This window comes from Phytophthora infestans, genomic scaffold (genome assembly GCF_000142945.1).
Source record: "Phytophthora infestans T30-4 supercont1.4 genomic scaffold, whole genome shotgun sequence".
NCBI classification, from domain to species: domain Eukaryota; phylum Oomycota; class Peronosporomycetes; order Peronosporales; family Peronosporaceae; genus Phytophthora; species Phytophthora infestans.
The window spans coordinates 54,116-75,392 of NW_003303755.1; the positions used below are offsets into that span (position 1 = coordinate 54,116).

Consider the following 21,277-nt stretch of genomic DNA (forward strand, 5'->3'; position numbering starts at 1 on the left):
GCAGCCACTGGATTGCCTGGGCTAAAAATGAGGCATGCGTGTCATGCATGACGTACTCCCCTCGCCCGTGGGTACTACTAGGGTATTGAATTTGACCGAGTTTGATCCTCGGATTTTCTCCTTGATATCCTAAATGACGATTTTGATATCCAACGCTAGAGAGTTGGACAAATCTTATGTACACAGTGCTTTGTCTCGAGGAAACATACCTCTAGCCTCTGCAGCGAAGGGCTCTAGACTCCGCAACGAAGGGCTACGGCCAAACTTGACCCCGCGCAAAGCACGTAGGGTACCTAAAGCGAGCACAGCGAGCATGCCTGCGGTTTTTACACCGTGTGCGTAGCATGCGGGTGCAAAACCAGGACCGAAAATGGCCATCACTATCAAGCGATGCCCGCATGCGGGTCGTAGCGGGCTTAAGGTTTAGCTTCCGCGTTTTAGGTTTGGGTTTGAGGGGTATGGTTAAATCTTCGTTGTGAAGTCTATTAATAGAGCCCTTCGTTGCGGAGTTTACCGGACAAGTCGTAAAGATAGATAACCCATGGAAACTAATAAATCTTTCGTTTTGTGAGGTCTAGCGTTACTTCATATATTACTTCATACTAAGAAATCTTTGGATAATTCATAACAGGTTCATTGCCAGTGCATCATAGTGCTCTATCATTACGACTTTTCCGGTAGCGATACATATCCTGTCTCGAACTAGCAATTGCATGAGGATTTGCTCATACTATTTTGGGAAAATGTCAACACGTGTATAGGTAACCAAAGGTCTGCCAAAAGGTGTACTTTGCACAGTCCTCGGGATGGGCAAACCACGTTTTATACACACGTACTGACTAGAGCTGTCAATGTTTAGTAAAGACCAAAGCAGCCCCCTGAACGTGCAAATGTAGTACACATACTCTTGAACTCCTACCGTACTCCGTGTTTGCTTTTATTTTAGAGTGTATTGGCGGTACGTTTATGTAAAATACACTAAAAATAAGCGGTTGGGTTACTCCTGTCTGGTTTTTCTGGTCTAAATAGTTTGTATATATGTGAAATAAAGCAAACTTAAAGTATTTGTGGTGTGCTCGGTGATAGGAGTGAGGAGGGGGTTACAAGAGTAGAGTACATACGGAGTTGCGGCGCACATAGATTGGCTGTTCGTGTTATTTTGGTCCTCAGAAGCCCCATTTTTGAGTAAGAGACGTCCAGAGAGATGGAGCCGTCTCGTCCGTCTTCTTACGCCCAGCTCCAACGGCGTATGCATGCTCGCTGCTCTACAAAGGTCGGCCACCACCGGCCAAGGTCACGAAAGAAGCACCGCATGGATCGCCGTGCTACAGTCTCCAAGAGAATATACCGTTTCACTACAATGACTACGAGAGCTTATAGCGAGCTCACATGTGTCACGAAAGATACGTTCTACCGGGGGGGGGGGCACGTCCTTTGGATTGCGAAGACAGTAGCAGAGACTTGCAGCGAGAGCGACGCGCTTTTGCATCTTCTCTATTTGACCAATTTGACTGCCAAAAGTGAAACTGAACATGGTGGGGATAGCGTAGTGCTCGCTGCAGTTCCAAGGAACTATGGGTGTGGTGCTCTAGAAGAAAGTATTGCGGTAGCGATACGACAAGCGACGTAGCTGGTTTAGTGTATGAAGAAGAATGCAGCTGCTGCGGGTACGAAGCCTACAGAGTGTGCGACGCACTCTCGAAAGTCATCCCCATCCGTATCTCGTCGTTGTAGTCTACTTCTCCGGTCCGAAAAAGAATTACCAATTCTTTAAATTGGCGATAACTTCGGCCGTACAGCTACAACGGGAGCGTGGTTGAACTAGCTTGAAAGCTCTACTTACGTAGCGTCAGCACGAGTTTTTTTGAACAAATTTCTGCCAATTTTGCCGATACCTGACCTTTTGAACTACCGCTTTATTGAGGGGTGTTTTTTTTCGCTTTGACGTCAAAAATAATCAGAATTAAACTTTAAGTATACTAGAAAAAGCGCAAACGGAGCATAATCTAGTGGTTTATCACTAAAATCAATTGAATCCATTTTCGTGTCAATTACCCTCAATCCGTGTGCACACAAATCCTCATACGAACTCATTTTAACCAATCGTACCCATCAGAGAATAGACATTGACCAATCACACATGCGAGATTTTTAAAAATCCTAACTGGTAATTCTTTTTCGGACCGGAGAAGTAGCTCAGAGCCTCCACACTCTTCCTCTATGTCGTCAATGTCCTCAGCCATTTTCGTGTCCCTCAGTCGCAAAATGCGAATATGATAGTTCTAACCGCCTCCCCTCTCTGTTGCGCATACGGCTACACACCGAATTTTTGGCCTTTGAGCCATTTAAAAAAACAAAACAAACCGATCCTTATCCACCATTTCAAGTTTTATAGAAAAGGCGATTGAAATTTTTGTCGACGATATCGTACTTAAATGATTAGCCGAGAAAGAGCAAATTTTGTGTTTCGTGGTCTCCCAGCCACTCACCTCTCGCACTTAAACCCACTCAGGAAAAATCGGAGAGTCTGTGCGAGCCAGAAATCGCTGTCGAAACGCGCGTTGGAGTTGCGGGTACTGGTGAAAGGCTCTGATCACACAATAAAAACACAAGTCACACAAGTAGTATATAGAACATGTCGACATCCCAACAAGTTGTACGTACCCCTTCGAAGTCTTCACCAGTCGTCTGGAGCAGTTGGGTCTGTAGCACTTCCAGAAACTCAGCATGGTCAGCTGGAGTTTCTCCTTTCCGCTTGGGCGCCTCGAGGTAAACGATAAAAGCATTGACCATTGCTATGTCAACCAGCCAAAGGAAAATGGTATTGTAGTAATCGCGGAAGCGCACAGACAGCTGCAGTGAATAGCGCTGCAGTCGCAGTTGGTCGTGGATGTCCACCCCATTCATCCAACGATGGTAACAACGCATCGCGGAAGGGCTGGGAATGGTGATTCTGCGACCACCAGGAACGTGACGCCCTAATACACACGATAAACTTAGCTGAACCCAAGTGTCATAACAAATAAAGCCAAACTTACCTGCAGTCTCCATCACAGTGCTGCTTCTGGTAGAAAGTAAACAGACCGGCAAGCGATCCCACCATTGTAAGACTTGCATCTGTGGGCAGCTTTTAGATACTGCAATTGGCGGATCCATGTTCAGCCCCTGGAGGACGGCTGGCCGCTTTGACGACCAGAGCAGGCGAAAATCTCTTCCAGTTTGTCTGGATAGTCCCCACTAGGTACATATTGCAAGAAAGCAACTGCAGTGCAAGTTGCACAGATGTGTAAAAGCGGTCGGTGACCACCGCGTGAAACACACCGTCTTGGCGGGGTGGGAGAACCTTGTGGAGATTCCGCAAGACGGCGGAAGGGCCTGAGTTCGGGTCTGCCTAAAACTGCGTTGGTGAGACCCCTCCGAGCTCGTCCGAGTGCTGATTCGCCCCGCAGTAGACCTCGATCCTAGCACGGTGTACATATAACATATAGATCATCAACATGAGTAATTATACAACATGCGTTACTTAGCCAAAAAAAGGAGTGCAGGCAACGTACCGAAGACAGTAAGCAGTGCCAACACAACAGGTCATGAACAACTTGGTCCCCCAGTTGTGAGGCTTGTCATTCATGAACTGGTGGGTGATGTTATGGCGGCTCCTTGACGGAATCATTGCTTCATCAAATGACACCACTGGAGGCGTTGTGTATCCTCGCTGGAAGGTTTCTTGCAAGGTGTCAACAACTGATCTCACTTTCCAAGCGCGATCCGTTTCCGCGCGCGGGTCAGCGTTGTTCGTGAAATGCAAGCTCTGCATAATCCGATTGAATTGAGCTTTTCGCATGTAGGGGCCAAATGTGCATTTAGGCACAGCACCAACAGCAGTCTTAGCCCAATGATCAGCGAACTTTCGCTTGTGAGGACACAGCATTCTAGCCACGATCAAACCAATACAGTGCGCCACGTCCTCTGGTTGAATCCTCTGGTGTGCGACTTTGTTTCTCTCAGCAGCACTTCCTTTCTCGTCACCTCCGCACCTCGCGCCTGTAGCGCAGTAACCATGCGGTCGACACGGTCATTCAACTGTTGATTGTAGTAGCGATTGCTCTCCGTTGCAATTCGTCTCCACAGGCTGGGGGGCATGCAAAACAAAACAGACGCAGCGGTGAATCTGCCAGCTCCATGATTTCTTCTGTCGGTCTATAATCTCCAGAAGGCAGACCAAAATATCCTTCGGTTCGTACAGGCTGGGTGGAATGATCTAGATGTAAAATACAACATGAGATGTCAGTACACGTAGTATATAGACCTTCTTGACGCATGAAATACGTACCAAAGTTTAAGCCATCGACACGCATCTTTGCCAGCGCTTCTTCATCCATCGCAAGTAGCTCCTTCTCCTCGTTCGTCATCGTGTCCCAATTCGTTGTCGTTGTCGTTTTAGTCTCTAGACACTCGAGCTTTAGCCGTAGCAACCCGCTGCTTCAACAGTTCTCTCTGCGAACGATTCTTCTGCAGTCGGAGGAGATTCGCCCCACATTCGCCGTCAGGATCATCGTCTGACAAATCACCCTCAACTCCGTCCCCAGCCTCACCAATGAGGGTGTCCTCTCCAGTGTTTCCCTCCACTAACTCTGTGTACCAATCTTCTGAATTGTTTCTCTCTTCTTCATCCGATTTCAATGCGTCTTCATCTGAAACGTGAAAAACACGAACAGTGTCAACAGCTGTGTTGTTGATATCAGCTTCGCCAACATCCATACTGAGAGACCTGCCAACACAACAAGCAGTATAAATCAGCATGGATGTCTTCAAACATGTTGTATACAGAGCGCACATACCTGGCCACACAGCTTGAGGATAAAGGTGCATTTTCGATCTGAGGTGAGTTGCCAGGTGATAGGTATCGGCAGCACATAATATACCACATCGTCAGTACCGGTACAAGTTGAATATACAACTTGCTCTCAAACACGTACGGATCACTGTCTACACTTGGATCTTGGTCGTTTACACCGTCGTCGGCGGTCTGAGGACTCGTAGTCTTCGACCTCTTCTGCGTCTTTGCTGCGGGTTTCGGAGTGCGTTTCCCCTTTTCTGCCGCGATTGGCTGCCTCTTCTGTAGCTTCGCCAACGCTTGTTCACGCGCTTGGCCACCTCGTATTTCCTCGTCCGCCACACGGGCACGCTCACTCTTCTTCGCTTCTGCCCGAGCGGCAACAGCACTTGTTGCACGCGCAATTGCTCTGCTCTCCTTTGCTTGCTTCTCGTCGCGTCTAATCTCAGCAACACGGCGCTTTGTCATCTTCTTCTTGCTCACCGCCTTCTTCTTCTCGGCCACTGCCGTCTTCTTCTCAACCGCTATCGCCTTCTTCGCCGCAGCTGCCTTAGCGGCTAAGCGTCCCGCCCGCACCTTCTTCGCATGTGCTATGTAGCTTGCTGTCATTCCTACTGGTGGTCGACACGGAGGGGGAATTGCAGGCGAGATGCTGCAGGCGTGGGTTAGGAAGCGGCCACAACACCAGTGCAAGTCTGTTCTATCCGCCGAACGAAAGTTGGTCAGCGCAGTGCTACCAGATTCGACTACGAAGCCTGCAGCAATGGAAACAAATGGGGAGTGTTGGTGAATTGACATATTGCCCATATCGTCTAACACACTATGTAGTGTCTACCTGTGTGATCGAGTGCGACAGAGTCACTATATGAACAGCAACATGACGTGTTATCCAATATGGCACATCAAGTGGAAGAACGGTGACGAGCGCCCACGTCCTCGTGCCGAGTGAGACATCCAGATGCGTGGCCTCGACAAGAAGCGCCGCCGCCGTCCCAAGAGCAGCAATGACAGCGACGACGAGGGGGGCTCTAAAGATGATGACGCTACAGGCTCCGACGTGTCTGGGGTGCGGGAATCACAGAATGCCGCTGACGTTTCGGAAGCGGAGGAGGTAGAGATTGTTCACGAGACGGCACTGGAGGGAGGAAATGATAGCGAATGGTGGTGAAATGGTTGCTTGCTGGAAGTATTCAATCGAATTGTCCGTGTCACCGCGCAAAGTTGTGCAACTTCGTTCGACCTTTGTTCAATCAAAAAAAAGAGCCAAAACACAATGTAGTATATACGCCGTGCATCACAACTTCGGCTAGTCCACAGGGTATTTGACAACATGTATGGAAAGAGCATTGCGCAGGATGTGAGCAACTTCCCGCAGTTCATAAAACTGTGTCGTACTTATGACAGACAATACAAATTCGTAGTTTAGACCGGCATTAGCATGTAGTATAATACTACATGTTAAGGCCGGGCAGGGGCCTTTTTTCGCTTGAGAGCGGGGGGGGGTTAATACGCGTATTTATGCTGCATTAACGCACGGAGAAAAATAGTAGGGAAAATACCAACACGTGTACTGTATGGGTACTCCGAAGGTGTGAAAATAGCGTCAGAGCGTGTATTTTTTTTTTTTGAAGTGATCGGTTTTAACTATATGCGATACTGCGTAAAGGGGTGTATATGAATAAAGTCCGTTTTTGCCCGAAGGTGTGGGCGATCTGATCGACCATTGGCTCAGAATGAGCGGATTGCCTCCAAAGACTAAACACTCAACTCAAAACGAAATGATCCTTAGCAAAAAACCTACTTTTTTAATTTAGTAAGTGAATATGATAGAGCAAATCGAGACGCTTCGAATGATGTGCTGGTTAACTTCAATATTGAAGTTTGCGCCAAGATATCAAAATTTGAAATTTCATCTTTAATGGATAGTCTTGTGTGAAATTTTGCATTGGATCCGAATATGCTATCAGTTTCTGCCAAGGAGGACTGCTTTCTTTCAATTTTTAATTTGGTGCTAGATACACATGACCAGCTTACTTATAGAAGGTCCATATGCTACTATCATTAAAAGATACACTTAAGGATCATCTCGATTTTATGTGGAGATAAGAGGCAATTATTCCTTTCCACTGTCTGCTTCCTTATTCTTGCGTTCACGTCGAGCCTTCTTAATTGCGCTTGACTTCTCTTCTTGCTCAGCACTTGGTGCTGCGTACAGGCTGTCGTTCTGCCACTCAACTGGAACGTAGGGCCTGATATTTTTAAAGAGCTGCGTCACCTTCTCAGCGTTAACCTGTTGTCTCGGGAGGGCCTTTACGTAAAATGCTAGGAGACGTTTTGCGTGGTCAGCATCAACTTGGACTTGGTCGTAAACCCGTCATAAGTCGTGCAACACAGGCTCGTCGGTCGGAAGCGTACAGCATTCCACCACCCCAGGGAATTCACTTCGCATCTTGAACAACTGGTACTTCTGAATGGACTTCACTTTCTTGTACATGTCTTCGACAATAAATTTGTAGTAACCGAAGGCGCTCTCACCCGACACGCGGATGCACTCATTTGACGTGGACGATGCCTCCACAGCCTTCTTTATCTTATCCATTGTCCAGCAGTCCTGCTGCTAGACGTGTCGTTTCATCTGCCCATTCCCCCGATCGCAAGCTTTTTTAGTGTGCCCTTTGATGAGAAATTTGTAATTGATATCCTCCAACCTTCGAAGAGAAGCGATAAGCAACAGATAGACCAACACGAAGTTGTTCTTGCTCTGCCACCCTCAATTATCTGCGTGCACAGCGAGCTTTGATGGTTTCATCGGCAAGATCGCTTCATCCAGCATATAATGCAGCATTGCATTGATCTCGTTCGTGTCTTTCCCCGCCTCTCTCTCGCTGTACACGAAATTGTACTGTTTTTCACTGTAGGCAACAGCAACACCAAACACATGAGCCCAGACAAGTTTCATGAAATACCAGTCTGATGGAGTCGCGGTTACCGATGGAAGGGTCAAGTTTTGTGAATAGCCCATAGAAATGACGACCTCCTTGTCCGTCGGCGTCCTTCTTGTACTCAATCGTAGTGCAACCATACCATGGTGAATACAAAGTGATCCCTAAATCCACCACAAAACGAATGGATTCTAATCGCCAAACCTCCTGATACGCGCGGCCTCTGTGTGTTTTCCGAACAATTCCGTTCTCACCACGCATGGTACACCTCGTACAATCGTCTTGTATATCATGCACGTATCGCAAACGCTGCTCCGGGGCGACTGGATCAAGATTGTCCGGCACCTGTTCGTGACGATAGCGCGAAAACTGGAAAGGCAAGGAACATTTTGGATCCCGATTTTCTGCAGCAATCGCCAGCTTCAACTGACCGTGCACCTTCTCCCACGTAAGGTACGCAGGAAGCACATTGTACTTCCCCGTCGTCACCACTTTCAAGACCCCTCCGTCCTGAAGCTTTTGGCACCGCACACGAGCTGGTACCACCTCGCCGAGCGTAGCGGCTATTGTCTCCATCTAGTGTGCTATCCAGACGTAATACAGGATCGCTGCATTCTCGTCAGCACGTCCACTGTGCGCACTGGCGCCTAGATCATCTTCCGCGAGCTGATTTTTGTAATTAGGGACGGTGGCGGATCCAACATTGTAGCAGGCGCAGAAGGCGTCGCGACAAACTAGTCCAACAAACAGCAGGTAGTACACGGAACGATTCCGCTCCCCATTTTCCACGACGTCGCGCAGGTACTCCAGTATCCATTGCGACTGCTAGCGCTGTCGAGATGGTCGTTTACTTTTCCACAGAAGTCAAAGCTCAGCGGAAGTAATAAACCGCTCGATCTTGTCTTCCTTTCCTTCTAAGCATTTATGCCTGCACGAGCCCGCCTGGATTAACGCTTGAGCACGTGAATCCACAGCGAGACCGAACCACACTTCCTGGTCACTATCCAGATTCCACCCACCCTCTTCACCCTCTGACAGAGATGGAGACGTTGCCTCATACTCGATGTCGCGTGTAGAAACAGCACCATCCTCCGAGTCGCTTGCAATGTCGGAGCCAAGGTCCATGGCAGGTGCGAACTTAAGAACTGGAGTGTGTGTTCTCGGCAGTTCTGGTGCGGGCGTTGCCGTCGCCGGTTCTGGTGCGGGTGTTGCTTCGTCAGTCGGGGCATTAGGGCCGAAGTCAGCGTCCATCTCTCTCACCCCTTACATACACCTCGTGCTCAGCGCTCAGCCGCGCTCTCTCTGCGATGCTCCTCCCGTCCAGCCTTGCCAAGAAGGCATCATGCTCGCTGCGAGTCTGTCGCCGGGCTCCCATTAGCACTTGCGTCCTCCGTGTCGTTTTACGAAATAAAATGAGTGGTCACTCATTAAAAAGAACATCTGCCTGGTCGCAAAACGTATCTTACCCTTACTGTCTATGTACGGTTTGTTCATTCTGTGTAAATTTACGTTCCTTCTGCGCATAATTTGAGCCTAACCGCGTGCATTTTACGGTCTTTAACATGTTGTATAATACAACATGTTACAATTGCGGGAAAGTCTCGCATATATACGTCGGGGGGGGGGGTAAATAAAAATGTTATTTCAGGAATATGTGCGTTAATGTATATTGTAAACATGACACTCGTCCTAAAAAGACTTCAAGATTTATTTGAAGCTGCCGATTTGCTCGGGATGCAACCAACCGGTATTCCTCCTGGTTGATTTTGTTGCGTCTTTTGATCGAATGACTACGGCAGTTTCGTTTTTAACTAATATAATCGTGGTTGCATCGTCACCGGATTCAGCATACGTTTTTGCCAGTCAACTGAATGAAAAGTAAGCGTAAAATGATTACATGTACACTGTCCTCCTCTCTAAGAGCGTAAGATTATACTGTAGCAAATTTGCGCTGCGAAATGATCGTGAACATTAGTTTTGAAGTTGATTGCCTGTATTCTCAAGGTCAACTCTGTCATATTGACAGTGTCAATACACTTACAGCTCAAAAGAAAAGGGATTGTCCAATGATTGTTGATCGGCTTTTTATTGAACGAATGACATCTTCCTTTCTTGTGTGTGTTTTTACGTAGCACTTCGTACTGCTCTCGAAATGCTTGGTTCTTGTGCTGGTTGGGCTGACTGGACTTGGATACGAGGCGAGGCAGCTCGTGTAGTAGTAATAGCTTCACGTCCGTCACGACCAAGTTCGTAGTTGTCGCCGTCCATGTCCTCCTGGCTTTTGTTACGACGACGACAAAGGCAGCGCACCACTGGAATGAGAAGAAGGACACACATTGTGATAGTGTGTTTGAGCTGGATGTAGCTGCAACGTCAAAAGGAAAGTGAGACCAACGAGTGTAACGAGGCACAACTCGAGTTCCTGTAGTAAACACGATCACTAACTCGATTACGACATACTTCGAAGTATTATCTGTTTGCTCTCCAGTCACGTGTCACGGATTGTGTCCTGGATATTGCTTATGGGTTTCTACTCGTGGCAGTAATCCGGTAACCGGAACGAATAATAGCTCACAGTAGTGTCTACAGCTTTATGAATCACGTTTTACTAGTACATACTAGGTCTAGTCAGTCTTTGTCGACTTCTTCGCGACTTCTGTATCCCCAGAGGCACTCGGATGCAGCCAGTTCTTGTATGAGTAGGCAGAGGCACCAAGCATTTGCTCGAGATGGTGATCGAGACACTTCTCGATACTACAAAGGTGACGAATGTACGCCAATTTAGGCCACACTGCACGCTGGCCGCCTTCGATGTAATGTGTCATATCTTGCACAGTTGGGTTTAAAATGGCCTTGATGCCGATGGATTCCAGGAAGCGAAAGTCGGGGATGATCGTCACATTTCCTGAAAAGTTTTGCTTGAAGTACGAGCTAAACTGATGACCGTAGATCTTTGGGAAGAGACCCAGGAATGCGAGCATTTTCAGTCGGTGGCGCACGTCCCCTGCAATTACACTCTCGAGCTTGTAGAAAATGCTCTTAGTGTTGCTTGGTTTGTCGATTTCGTCACTGACGAAGGGTACCACGTGAGGATTCACTTGTGAAACGATGAAATTGGTCACGTCGAAGCCACTAGCCATTGTTTCCATGGGCAAATCGTGTTGAATGCTGCCATCCACCCACTCTTTATTCAGGACCGCGTACGGAACGATATTGCCCTGGAAATCTTTCGCCATAAGCTGTTTTCCCTTCATAATGCCAGGAAGCGAGCAGGACACAGCGACAGCGCTCCACAGGAGCACGTGCGGAGTGTTAATATGACTCAACAAGAGCTTTTTTGGCCCTTTATGGCCCGTAATATCGGACGCTGACACGGTGATACATACATGACGACCAGTCTTCAAGAAGGCGTCTTGGAACGTATAATACATAGTTTTGTCCTCGGCATTCATAGGTTCACTGTAGTAGTGCTCCGTAGTGCGCTCGAAGTCCGATGAGGCCACGAGAAAGCCCGTCTTTACGCAGTGCGCAAGTTGCTCCAAAAGCGGCGGAAACCAGCGAATACCCAGCGAGAAATAACGTGTCGAAATGTCGCTGACCAGGACATTATTCAGCAATTCTTGGTTCGTCCTGCACGCAGTAAAAGCTGCCGTAATAGAGCCACCGGAGGACCCTGAAATGACATTCGGTAGCACATTCGCATCCAGAAGAGCACGTATGACGCCCATGTGGTACATGGCGATGGACCCGCCACCACTCAAACACAGTGCCGTCGAGCCAAAAGACTGTTTCATTCGCCTAAAGAAGCGGACTTTCTCCGCGTGAGGAAACTTTTCATCACTCATCCCAGCCAGTGTGTCCAAAGCGCGAATCACCAGTGCGTTATACTTGGTAATTGCCGTCTTCGTCCCGGAGTTGCATTCCAAATGGAGACTTGGTGAGTCTACGCCCAATTCGTCACGCATAACTACCGAAGCCACGATATATCGGAGTTCGTCCACATTGATGTTCTCACCCCCGTCAAGAGCTCGAGTCAGCGTCTCTACGTTGTGACGCATCTGTACAAAATCGCAGTGCTCTGTGTCTTGAGCATGAATCGTAGTCTTCCAGTTGTCCTTCCCTTCCAGCACGTCGAGATATTGCGCCATCTGCTTCCATTCGCGGTAGCTTTTGGTGGTTTTCATGAGTCGGCGAAGTCTTTCGGCCTGCTTATCGCGTACGCCGAAGAGCCCAACATATACACTTTTCACAATAAAGAGGATCTGTTTGATCACCTTCACGGTGACATACAGCGACAAAGAGAGCACGATACGCGCCATCTGATACAGCGCCACGATCCACTGCAAGATGATCACCACTTGCAAGCCGCAGAACCAGCCGACCCATTTATATTTGCGTACTAGTAAGACGATAGTCGCAATAACAGCAACGACTGCCAAGGGCCGCGCCACAACCTGCGGGTCTGATAAATCCTCGCGTTTGAGGTGTCGAAGGCTATTTATCACCGTCCAGAACTCCACAAGCGCCTCGTTCAGCAGATCCACCACCACGTTCCGGCAATAATGCAAATGCTCGTCAAGATGTGCGGGAGCATCGGCAAGCCGTGCAAACAGCGCATCGACCAGGTAGCTGCCCAGACCTAATACCACGATAATACCGCCTACAACGTTGGCCACAAACTGCGCAAAACGATTCGAGTCCTTCCACTCCGCCTCCTCCCGCAAAGCGCGCTGTAGATCCTCCAGACTTCGCTTCTTGTTCATCGGAGGCCTGCGCTGCATCCTGCGACTAGCAACAGAGTCCTGGCGTCTGACTAGTCTGTGAGACGCTCGCAATTGGGGAATGCCTTGCCTCGTACCAAAATGTTTTACTTGTTTTTTGTAAGTGGATTTATAGTCATGACGTCGGCATTGTGAATTCCGACCATTTTGGTCCTGTTCAGTGAGTCACTCGAATACAAATTTCTCAGATCGTACTTAAGTGGTCGTTTTACGTACTTAAGTGGATTCTCTCTCCAGGGAAGCCAATATCATCCAAAACCGTGTAGATCCGCTTACGCTGGTAAACGCGGGGTGACGACGCTGCGGTATGCTCGTCCCTGCGAGAGCGCTACCGAGTCGACAAGCCGAACGAGGCGCATAACAGCTTCCACTTGCGACGCATCTGGCTGCTCAGCTGTATCGGCGAAACAGGTTTTGAACGACCACAGCACAACGTTCGACAGCTCTGTCAGGACAACCTCCCGCACGCTAGTCGAGTATATGTCGTTGGAGTGGATGCCTTCAATTTTGTCGGTTGCTGATCCTGACGATACGCGCGCAGCCCATGCGAGCTGCAGCTTCTCTAGGAGCTCTTGGTCTGCATGGAGTTTTGACTGAGGCTTCTTGGCTGCTGCTTGTAGCGCTTCATCTTCTGGCAGCGAAATCTTCCTGCGTATCCTTGAAAGCATTGCTTCTCGGTGAGCTACTGTAGCAGTCGAGAGCTTCGGTGGAGAAGCGGGCAATCGCTCTAGCAATGCTCTGGCCTCACTATTTAGCAGCCGCAACAGCATTTTCGCCTGGAAGCGCATCATATAACCGTTAGATTACAACACTGTAGGGGTTTATTGTAGGGATCCATGACCCTACCTGCTTCAAGCGGTGGTAGATCGGAAACACCGACGAAAATGTCGGTGCTTCAGCCACGTGTCGAAAGTGGGGCGAGCCGACCTCAATCTTCTTGAGCACAAAGTCCGTCAACCTTTGATACCCCTGTCGTAGTCTCGCTACCTGCTTGGGGAATGATGCCTGAATTCGAGAAACAGGTACGTCCATTCTGCCACCTGACTCGAATTTCTGCTGTTGCTGTTGAATGAGCTGCCTTCTTTGAGAGCTCAAAGACACATACTCACTCATCTTACAGCAAAACGCATAGCGACTTGAGGCCTCTTTTTCCTTCAATTGCAACTCCTGCAACTGTGTTTCCAGCGCCTTTAATTTGCGTGGGTACACCAGTCGAGCTTTGGGCAGGGGCTCCAGCTTACGTTCTAACCTCTCAGAACTCCGGGTCGTTCGCGTCGCTTTCGCAACGGCCATAATGTTCTGCAGCTTCTTATCATCGGCATCCAGCGATTCGGTATGCTCTTCATCACTACAACTATCACCGGTGTCGCCTTTCGGCACGAGTTCCGCTCGGACTTGACGCGCGCGTCGGATGGCGTCCTGGATCGACCGTTCCACTTCCAGTGTCTCCTCTTGCTGCGCAGTTGTCTTCTCGACGAGCGACGTTTCGAGGTCATAAATGTTCTCGTAAATAGCCTGGAGATTATTGCATTGTTGCTGCAGCACTAGTGACCGGAAACGCACGTCGGCGTCGAGGCTGGAAGTCGTGCGCAATAGTTCCTCAGCCACGCTATTCCAGCTGGCCATGATTTGCCAGATATGCAGCTTTTCAACCAATCCCGGAACTTCGGAAATTGGGAAAATCATTTTTATTAGAACAAAGTGTGTTTTTTAAACAAATTTCTCACTCCTTTCAAAATGTGCACACTTAAGCTTTTACTACGACAAAATGTGTGCGATATTTTCTTAAAAGCGCTTTCTTTGCGAGACGAGGATCATTCTGTACTGGTAAAATCGCCAAGATTTTTACGCCAAATTTGCTGATGGATGACTCAAATGCACAGATATATAAAATTAAATGAGGGTATCTATTACACAACATGTTCTGGTACATGGTGTATTCAATCGTCGGGATTACTTCTAAAACACTTAAAATAGCTATTTATTACGAAAGGGTATATATTATAACCGTAATCTGATTCTCTCTGGATACCTGTAAAAAATCCAGAGAGCAATCCTGACAAACGTATAAACGCTCTCTGATTTGTAAGTTCTGAGACTTTAATATGGAAAAATAATTCCGGCACATAATGTTGGGGATTGCCGTGCAAGATTCGCACGGGACAGGCATTATATTAGAAATGGGTGCTATGTTTACTCATTAGTATCACTATGTAGACGCGCTAGACGAAGTACTGTGTGGCCGTATCACTTGGTCAGATATTGTGGTTTAAATCTCAAAACAAAAATTTAAAGATGCCACAATAGATCATTCTAGGACACCAATTTTCTGGTAAAGCACAATAAGCGTTTTTGGATGCAGATCCGTGAACGGGCTGTTTTGTTTAATCAGCACCAACTGTTTGCTTTTCGTAAATTGTTTTTTTTTCTTGCATTCATTCACGTCCGCAAATGGGTTTCAACCTGTTCAAGCGAGTTTTGTAGGATGGCTGCGCTTTGTAGGGCTCTTAGAGAGCTCGTGTTAAGGATCCTGCAGCAGGATTCCTGCTGTGATGACTCGGGGTGCTGATGCCACAAAATAAATCGCTGAGAAATGTAAATGTCCCGCTCTGGCTCAGCAGTCTAGAATCTTTTTTCAGCCATCAAACTGCTCGTTGGTTGGTAATTTGCCTGACAACCGTTACAGCGACTGGGTCAGATATTTGCAGGAGTGTTTGCAAGTAGGAGTGGTTGCGCCCATAAGTTGACTTATAGCCCCCCCCCCCTCATTAGCCTTTTTGCATGTGTTGCTGGTCAGGAATTCGTTCAGCTTCGCCTGGTTTTATTCGTTTTGTATCGTTTCGTCTCGCACACAGCTTCAATTGTGTGCTGACAGGCTCTCGCGCGCGCACTCTTTCTCTCATAGTTGTGTTTTAAAACACAGCCAAACCGATACAAAGCACCCTCATTCCCGCGATAATGTGGCGGAATGAGGCTAAGAAAAGCGGTAAGAGTCTGGATTAAAGCTTCATTAGAGACTACGGGCATTTCCCAGCAGTAGTCCACGATCGATAAGAGTAGCAGGTCGATGACCACAGACGTGTCTTGTGCTTTTAATGCAGATCCCGAACAGCAGCCACCACTCGCTACTTCGGATGATGCGCAGCGCCCTTACCGTCACTTGCACTTGCGGAACAACCAGGTCGGTGGGAGAAAGTTAATTGAGCTCTGCTGGGGGCAAAACCTCCGCTGGTGGTTTTAACGTGACGTTACTGTCTTTCAGATGGAAGTCATGCCGACAGTGTCGCAAGGAGCGATCCATGACGAACGCCCCGCTCCTTCTTCTGTTGCAGCAGCAGCATCTAGCAGAATTGGAGGAGACAGGAACTGGAGTACTCGGATTCGTGCCTCCATCGCGCGTTTGATGGGTATCGATGGCGTTTCACTGGATCCGGGGAGCTTCGCGAAGTTAATCGAGGAAAAGCGGGCGGCAAAAGTGGCCGAGCAGACTTTCCACGAGAGAGTCGATCGTTTGCAGGCTGCGAGCGAGGCAGCTCATAAAGAGCACTGCGAGCGGTTGCGTGGCATTTACCCGGCCTCCACCGCGAAAAAAATGAGGTTTTCGACTGCGTCGCATCCATCTCTTTCTGCACCGGTGACATTGTCGTCGGCATCTTCAGCATTGTGCCAGCCTAGGCATGAGGCATTGGACGCACTAGCAGTGGCCGCCGCCACAGAAAACTTGAGCGACACCTTGACAGTATCCAAAGAAAAGCGGACTAACCGCCGACAAAACTCATTTTCCTTGGGAGTCGGTGCAGGTAAGCTCTTCAGCTCAAACACTCTTGATGCTCAAGTGATATATTATTAGCTGACTTAAATCCTTACGCAGGCACCGATCATAACCCAGTGCGTGTCCACGACCCGGAATTGGCCAAAGCTGTCAACAAACTCTCTGACAAACTAGCGCAGCTCCTTGGTCAGCTACAGGCAACATCAGATGCGACAACAGCAGAGTCCATACTTGCCGCTGCCGCGGCGATCGCGCTGGAAGCGACGGAGATGCGTCGCAACGAGGAAGTGGCCTTGGCGCGCATGGTAGAGATCGAGAAGCACCGCCAGCACATAATGCAAGGTCTCCTAGAGTACGAAATGCGTAAAGAGCAGCGTGAGCTGAACGAAAGCAGTAAGCGATGCACTGCCAGCTCGCACGGTTCGCTAGATAGCCCTAAAGACCGCGACGCGAATGCTGATGGAAAGCAAGCCTGAGAAACTGGCTGAACAATTGGATCATGACACGACATTGTTACAAAATAAAAATGCATGTGCGTCAACAGTCAAAAGGTAAAAATGCTTGTTCACTGCAGCAGTTGAACAGCAAAAGTCCACAAGGATTGAGCTAACGTAAAGCTAACATAAAGCAGTCAATGATACACGACACTTGGTATTGTGAGGTTGCACAACCACCTGCGGTCGGATGGTCGTACAACAACTACAACGACGCCTTAAAATTACTCTACGGGACCCCTCGGTAGCTTTTTGCGGCGGCGGACGCAGCAAATTCGCTAGTCTTCTTTTATCGTGGCAGAGATTTAAAAGGTGAGCTTGCTGGGTTGACTCGTGCCACAAAGTGTGGTTGCACTTTTAAATAATTCGCGGTGACGCTGCGGTATGTCGCCCCCGGCGAGAGCGTGACCGAATCGGCTACGAAGTACGACAGCTTTCACTTGCAACGCATCCGGCTAAACAACCAGAGAGTCATCGGCGACAGCACCGTCAAGACAATCTCGCGGACAGTGGTCGTCTCTGAAGCTGATTCTTAAGGCCAGTTCGCTGATAGAATTGCGGCATGCTGCAACCTGAATCACTTCATTTTTCGATGGCGACGTCTGGTCGTGAACTCTTGCTTCGCATCCTTGGGGGCATTTTGGATCTCGGTGAGATGCTGCAGTAGCAGGGGCTCCCTGTCAGGGAGACGCTACGGTAAGTCACATCTGTGAAGCCGTGGCAACTTATTCGCCCCTTCAAATTTGGGCTTGTTCACAAATGGCATCGACATATTCATGAAATTATCTGAATCAAGTATCTGCTTCAAGGGGTGATAGTTCGGAAACGTCGAACGAGCATAACGTTACATGTACTTTGATATAATTCCAGAATGTCCAAACTCAGCCTCAGTTGCATAGTTCTCGAAACGAATATTCGAGACAATAGTCGTTCAATCTCTGGTTTGGTCTTAGGCAAGGTGCATGACCTCATTCAGTTGCACGACACAGTCAAGCACCTCAAGTTCAAGGCTCAGCGACTCGTTGAATGAGAACCAAAGTACTACTTCGAAGTACTTTGTAAGCACAGGCTCATCGTCCGATAATGCGGTTATACTAATGCGAGCCATTCAGCAACGACTTTCAGGCATTTTCTAAGCTACAGTTGAAGTGATCGATAAGAGCCACAGGGCGATGACCCCAAACGTGGCATGTGCAGATCTGCAGCAGCACTTACCGCTGGGGGGGGGTGAACATGACGAACACTTCAACGACGTTTTCTGTGTACCACTCCAAATAGGTGTACACGACATCATGGATTTAATCCGCTATGAACACGGCCGACAGGGCAAGCTCCGGCACCCCAGCAGGCTCCCTGACAGGGCTGTCCAGCGTTGGTGACGCTAATAGATTGCAAGATACTGTGGGCCACGCTGGCGCGGACATGGCGGCTCCTAGTGCGTCGCAGGAAACTGACGACGAAGATGAGGGAAAGACGCTCATGGCGCGGCACGGGCACGGGGACACAACCGACGATGATCCCCAGGAGAGCACTGCTGATGAAGGAGACGACGAAGAAGATGAGGAGATGGAAGATATCGACAGCGATGAAGACAAGATAGAGCTCTCGGACAGCGCTTCCATGCTGCGCCTGATGGAGAGTCTACCCGAGGCGGAGGCCCGACGTCACGAGCAGTTTCGTCGTTCGCACTTTGAGCGTGGGGCCATCAAACGGGTAACAAGATGAATCTCCAACAGTAGTAGAGTCATATTCTGGCTGACGGTTTGTATTGCTGCAGTGTATGGCACAGGCGATCCACGAGTGCTCGGCCTCAGACAAAAAGGATCCCAATGTAACAAACGTGATGGCCATTGTCATGTCCGGTATGACCAAGGTCTTCGTCGGGGAGATCACCGCTGAGGCACGACGGATTATGGAGAAGAACGGCGAGACAGGCCCGATCCGTCCGCGTCACCTTCGTGAGGCACACCGCAAGTACTACAAACGTCGACCACTGGCCCGCGGACGTAATATGCGGCGTCTGTTTCGGTAGGAACAACGCTATCCGGTCTGCTGTGGTTCACAAGTCTATTTAGTCGTCGTAAGAATCTATCGTGGCCGCTTTTCTTCATCCAAAAGCCGATCGTTTTCTCGAGGGTCTACATCTTCTTCTGCTGTCTGGTAGGTCCCATACCCATCGCCATGGCGAGGCGACGCGAACGACGACATGGCGTTAACGTTCTCCTTACTGCCGCGGCCGTGGCCAATACCTCCGGTGGGGATCGTGGACACGGACGAGGAAGCCGACATAAGCTGGACGCGCCCGGGAGATTCCGGGTAGTAGTACTCTTCCTCCTCTGTATACATGGACAATAACCACTGGTCCTTCAGGATCTGGCTGATCTCCGGAAATGACGGACGCATATCCGGGTTTTGATGCCAGCACGACCGCATGAGGCGCGCCAGTGCCGGCGGACAGCTGATTGGAATCACTGGACGAAGTCCATTTACCACTGCCGTCATCTGCAAGAAGACACAAAAGAGTCGTGAGCTTTTCACTTTGACAAAGACAGACACACTACTGCGAACATACTAGTTGGAATGGGTTCATGCCTTGGTCGCCGTAAGGTTTACTGCGGGACCAAGTGGAGTACAGCAGGATGCCGAATGAGTACACGTCACCCTTCGTGGAGCATTGGATGCCGCCCATTGTTGCCATTTCCGGTGCCATGTAACTTGGCGTGCCAACCTCAGCAGTCATGGTCGTGGCATCAGGCTCGATGAGGCGAGAAAGACCAAAGTCGCAGATATTGACGTCGTCTGTCTCCGAAATGAGGACGTTGGCTGGCTTCAGGTCACGATGTACCACGTTGCGGCTGTGTAGAAAGCCCATGCCGCTAACGATCTGGTTGATCACCTTCATGAAGACAGCCTCCTCCAGAGGCCCTTTGGCTGCTGGGTTCTCTATCAGTCCACTGAGTGATTTCGGGCAAAAGTCCGTCACAATGTACAGCACGCGATTGTAGTAGCTCACACCGTAGAACCGCACGACATTCGGGTGATGCAAGCGACTCAAAATGCTGACTTCACGGCGAAAGAAGCTCTGAAAATACTCTTGGCCCGTAACGGGACTGTACAACCGCTTGACGGCTACCACCGAGCTACCTCCGCCACTGTGTAACAAGCTACGGAACACTTGACCTGAAGTTCCGTTGCCCACCTCGCACTGTAAAGAAAGCGAATCGAATGGGATAAGCCAATCCCGGCTGTCATTGGACACGAAGTACTCGAGATCTGCCATGTCGGAGATTTCCACGTACTCAGATTGCGAGAAACTGTGCCCACGGTTCAGGAACGGGCCCTGCAATGCGTGAGGCTGGCGAGCTAAGCGACGCATAGTGCACATGCAGAAACCCAGCGTCGACAGCGCAATAGTGCCCAGAATGGCCACCATTACAAACGGGAAATCGTACGACTCACAGCCATCCCCTCCATAACGTGCATCGCAGTGGCATACAGCTTCAGTGCCAGACATGACGCATTGGCCATGCCCATTGCAAGCCACTTCGCTTTCCAAGTAACCAGGACACAACTGGCAAGTTGGACCGATGTACCCATCAGCGCAAGTGGTGCACGGCATCTTCCCTTCGAGTCTCCAACCCGCATAACACATGCATTCTCCCGTCCCGTTCAGTCCACTGGAGCAAGTGCCATGTCCGCAGTCGCGAGGACAGGATTGGCAATCTTCTCCGAAGTAGCCTTCCTCGCAGTCGTAGCAGTCAGTGAGAGAATTCCAGCCACGGTGGCAATTACACTTGCCTGAGCCGTGCAGTCCATCGTCACAACGTCCCTCACCACATTTACGACACGCCACGCAAGTCTCGCCGTAGTAACCATTCATACAGCCCACGCAGTTGTTCGAATCGGACCATCCAATGTCACAAATGCATCGTCCGTCGCCATCCACTCCCGAGTTACAGTGTCCGTGTGGAGCACAGATTGGACAGGACCGGCAGTGGGCTCCGAAGTGTTGCGGTGCACACTGACACGACATCGTCATGGGGTTAAAGTCCCAGCCTTCGTCACAAAGGGAACAACGGCTTTCAGGTGTGTAGCCTTCATCACAAATGCACGTTCCGTCACCAGAGCTTGAATCGTTACAGCGGCCGTGGTTGTTACATGTGCGGCATGGTGTACATGACGGGCCATAGAAGCCCTTTTCGCACTCGAGACATCGCGATTTCGATGAAAAACCTTCGGAGCACACGCATTCGCCATCGCCAAGAAGCCCGTAGTTGCACTTACCACCATCGCATGGTTTACACGGCTGGCAAGTTGACCCGAAGAACGAGCTCATACATTCCATGCAGTTATTGTCTGCGTCAAAGCCCACCGCACATGAACACCGGCCGCTTCCCATCAAGCCGTCGTCACAATTTCCATGAGGGAAATTACAATCTGGACACCGCTTACAC

General features: G+C 49.3%; 5 protein-coding genes across 5 annotated transcripts; 2 read left to right on the top strand and 3 right to left on the bottom strand.

Annotated features, from left to right (window-relative positions):
- Positions 1-10,400: 10,400 nt before the first annotated feature.
- Positions 10,401-12,604, bottom strand: PITG_03002 (patatin-like phospholipase, putative; the record flags this gene model as incomplete). Its single annotated transcript, XM_002906062.1, has 1 exon — positions 10,401-12,604. The coding sequence occupies one exon, from the start codon at positions 12,555-12,557 to the stop codon at positions 10,401-10,403; it is 2,157 nt and encodes a 718-aa protein (XP_002906108.1).
- Positions 12,605-12,829: 225 nt separating this feature from the next.
- Positions 12,830-14,183, bottom strand: PITG_03003 (uncharacterized protein; the record flags this gene model as incomplete). Its single annotated transcript, XM_002906063.1, has 3 exons — positions 12,830-13,015; positions 13,091-13,333; positions 13,404-14,183. 3 exons carry the CDS (start codon positions 14,181-14,183, stop codon positions 12,830-12,832), a joined length of 1,209 nt encoding a protein of 402 aa, XP_002906109.1.
- A 1,281-nt stretch (positions 14,184-15,464) lies between these two features.
- On the top strand, positions 15,465-16,805 carry PITG_03004 (uncharacterized protein; the record flags this gene model as incomplete). Its single annotated transcript, XM_002906064.1, has 4 exons — positions 15,465-15,543; positions 15,659-15,738; positions 15,820-16,357; positions 16,429-16,805. 4 exons carry the CDS (start codon positions 15,516-15,518, stop codon positions 16,803-16,805), a joined length of 1,023 nt encoding a protein of 340 aa, XP_002906110.1.
- Positions 16,806-18,330: 1,525 nt separating this feature from the next.
- On the top strand, positions 18,331-18,915 carry PITG_03005 (uncharacterized protein; the record flags this gene model as incomplete). The annotated part of the gene is made up of 2 exons (XM_002906065.1): positions 18,331-18,536; positions 18,601-18,915. 2 exons carry the CDS (start codon positions 18,444-18,446, stop codon positions 18,853-18,855), a joined length of 348 nt encoding a protein of 115 aa, XP_002906111.1.
- On the bottom strand, positions 18,912-20,812 carry PITG_03006 (protein kinase; the record flags this gene model as incomplete). The annotated part of the gene is made up of 2 exons (XM_002906066.1): positions 18,912-19,325; positions 19,396-20,812. The coding sequence occupies 2 exons, from the start codon at positions 20,701-20,703 to the stop codon at positions 18,912-18,914; spliced, it is 1,722 nt and encodes a 573-aa protein (XP_002906112.1).
- Between the last annotated feature and the right edge of the window lie 465 nt (positions 20,813-21,277).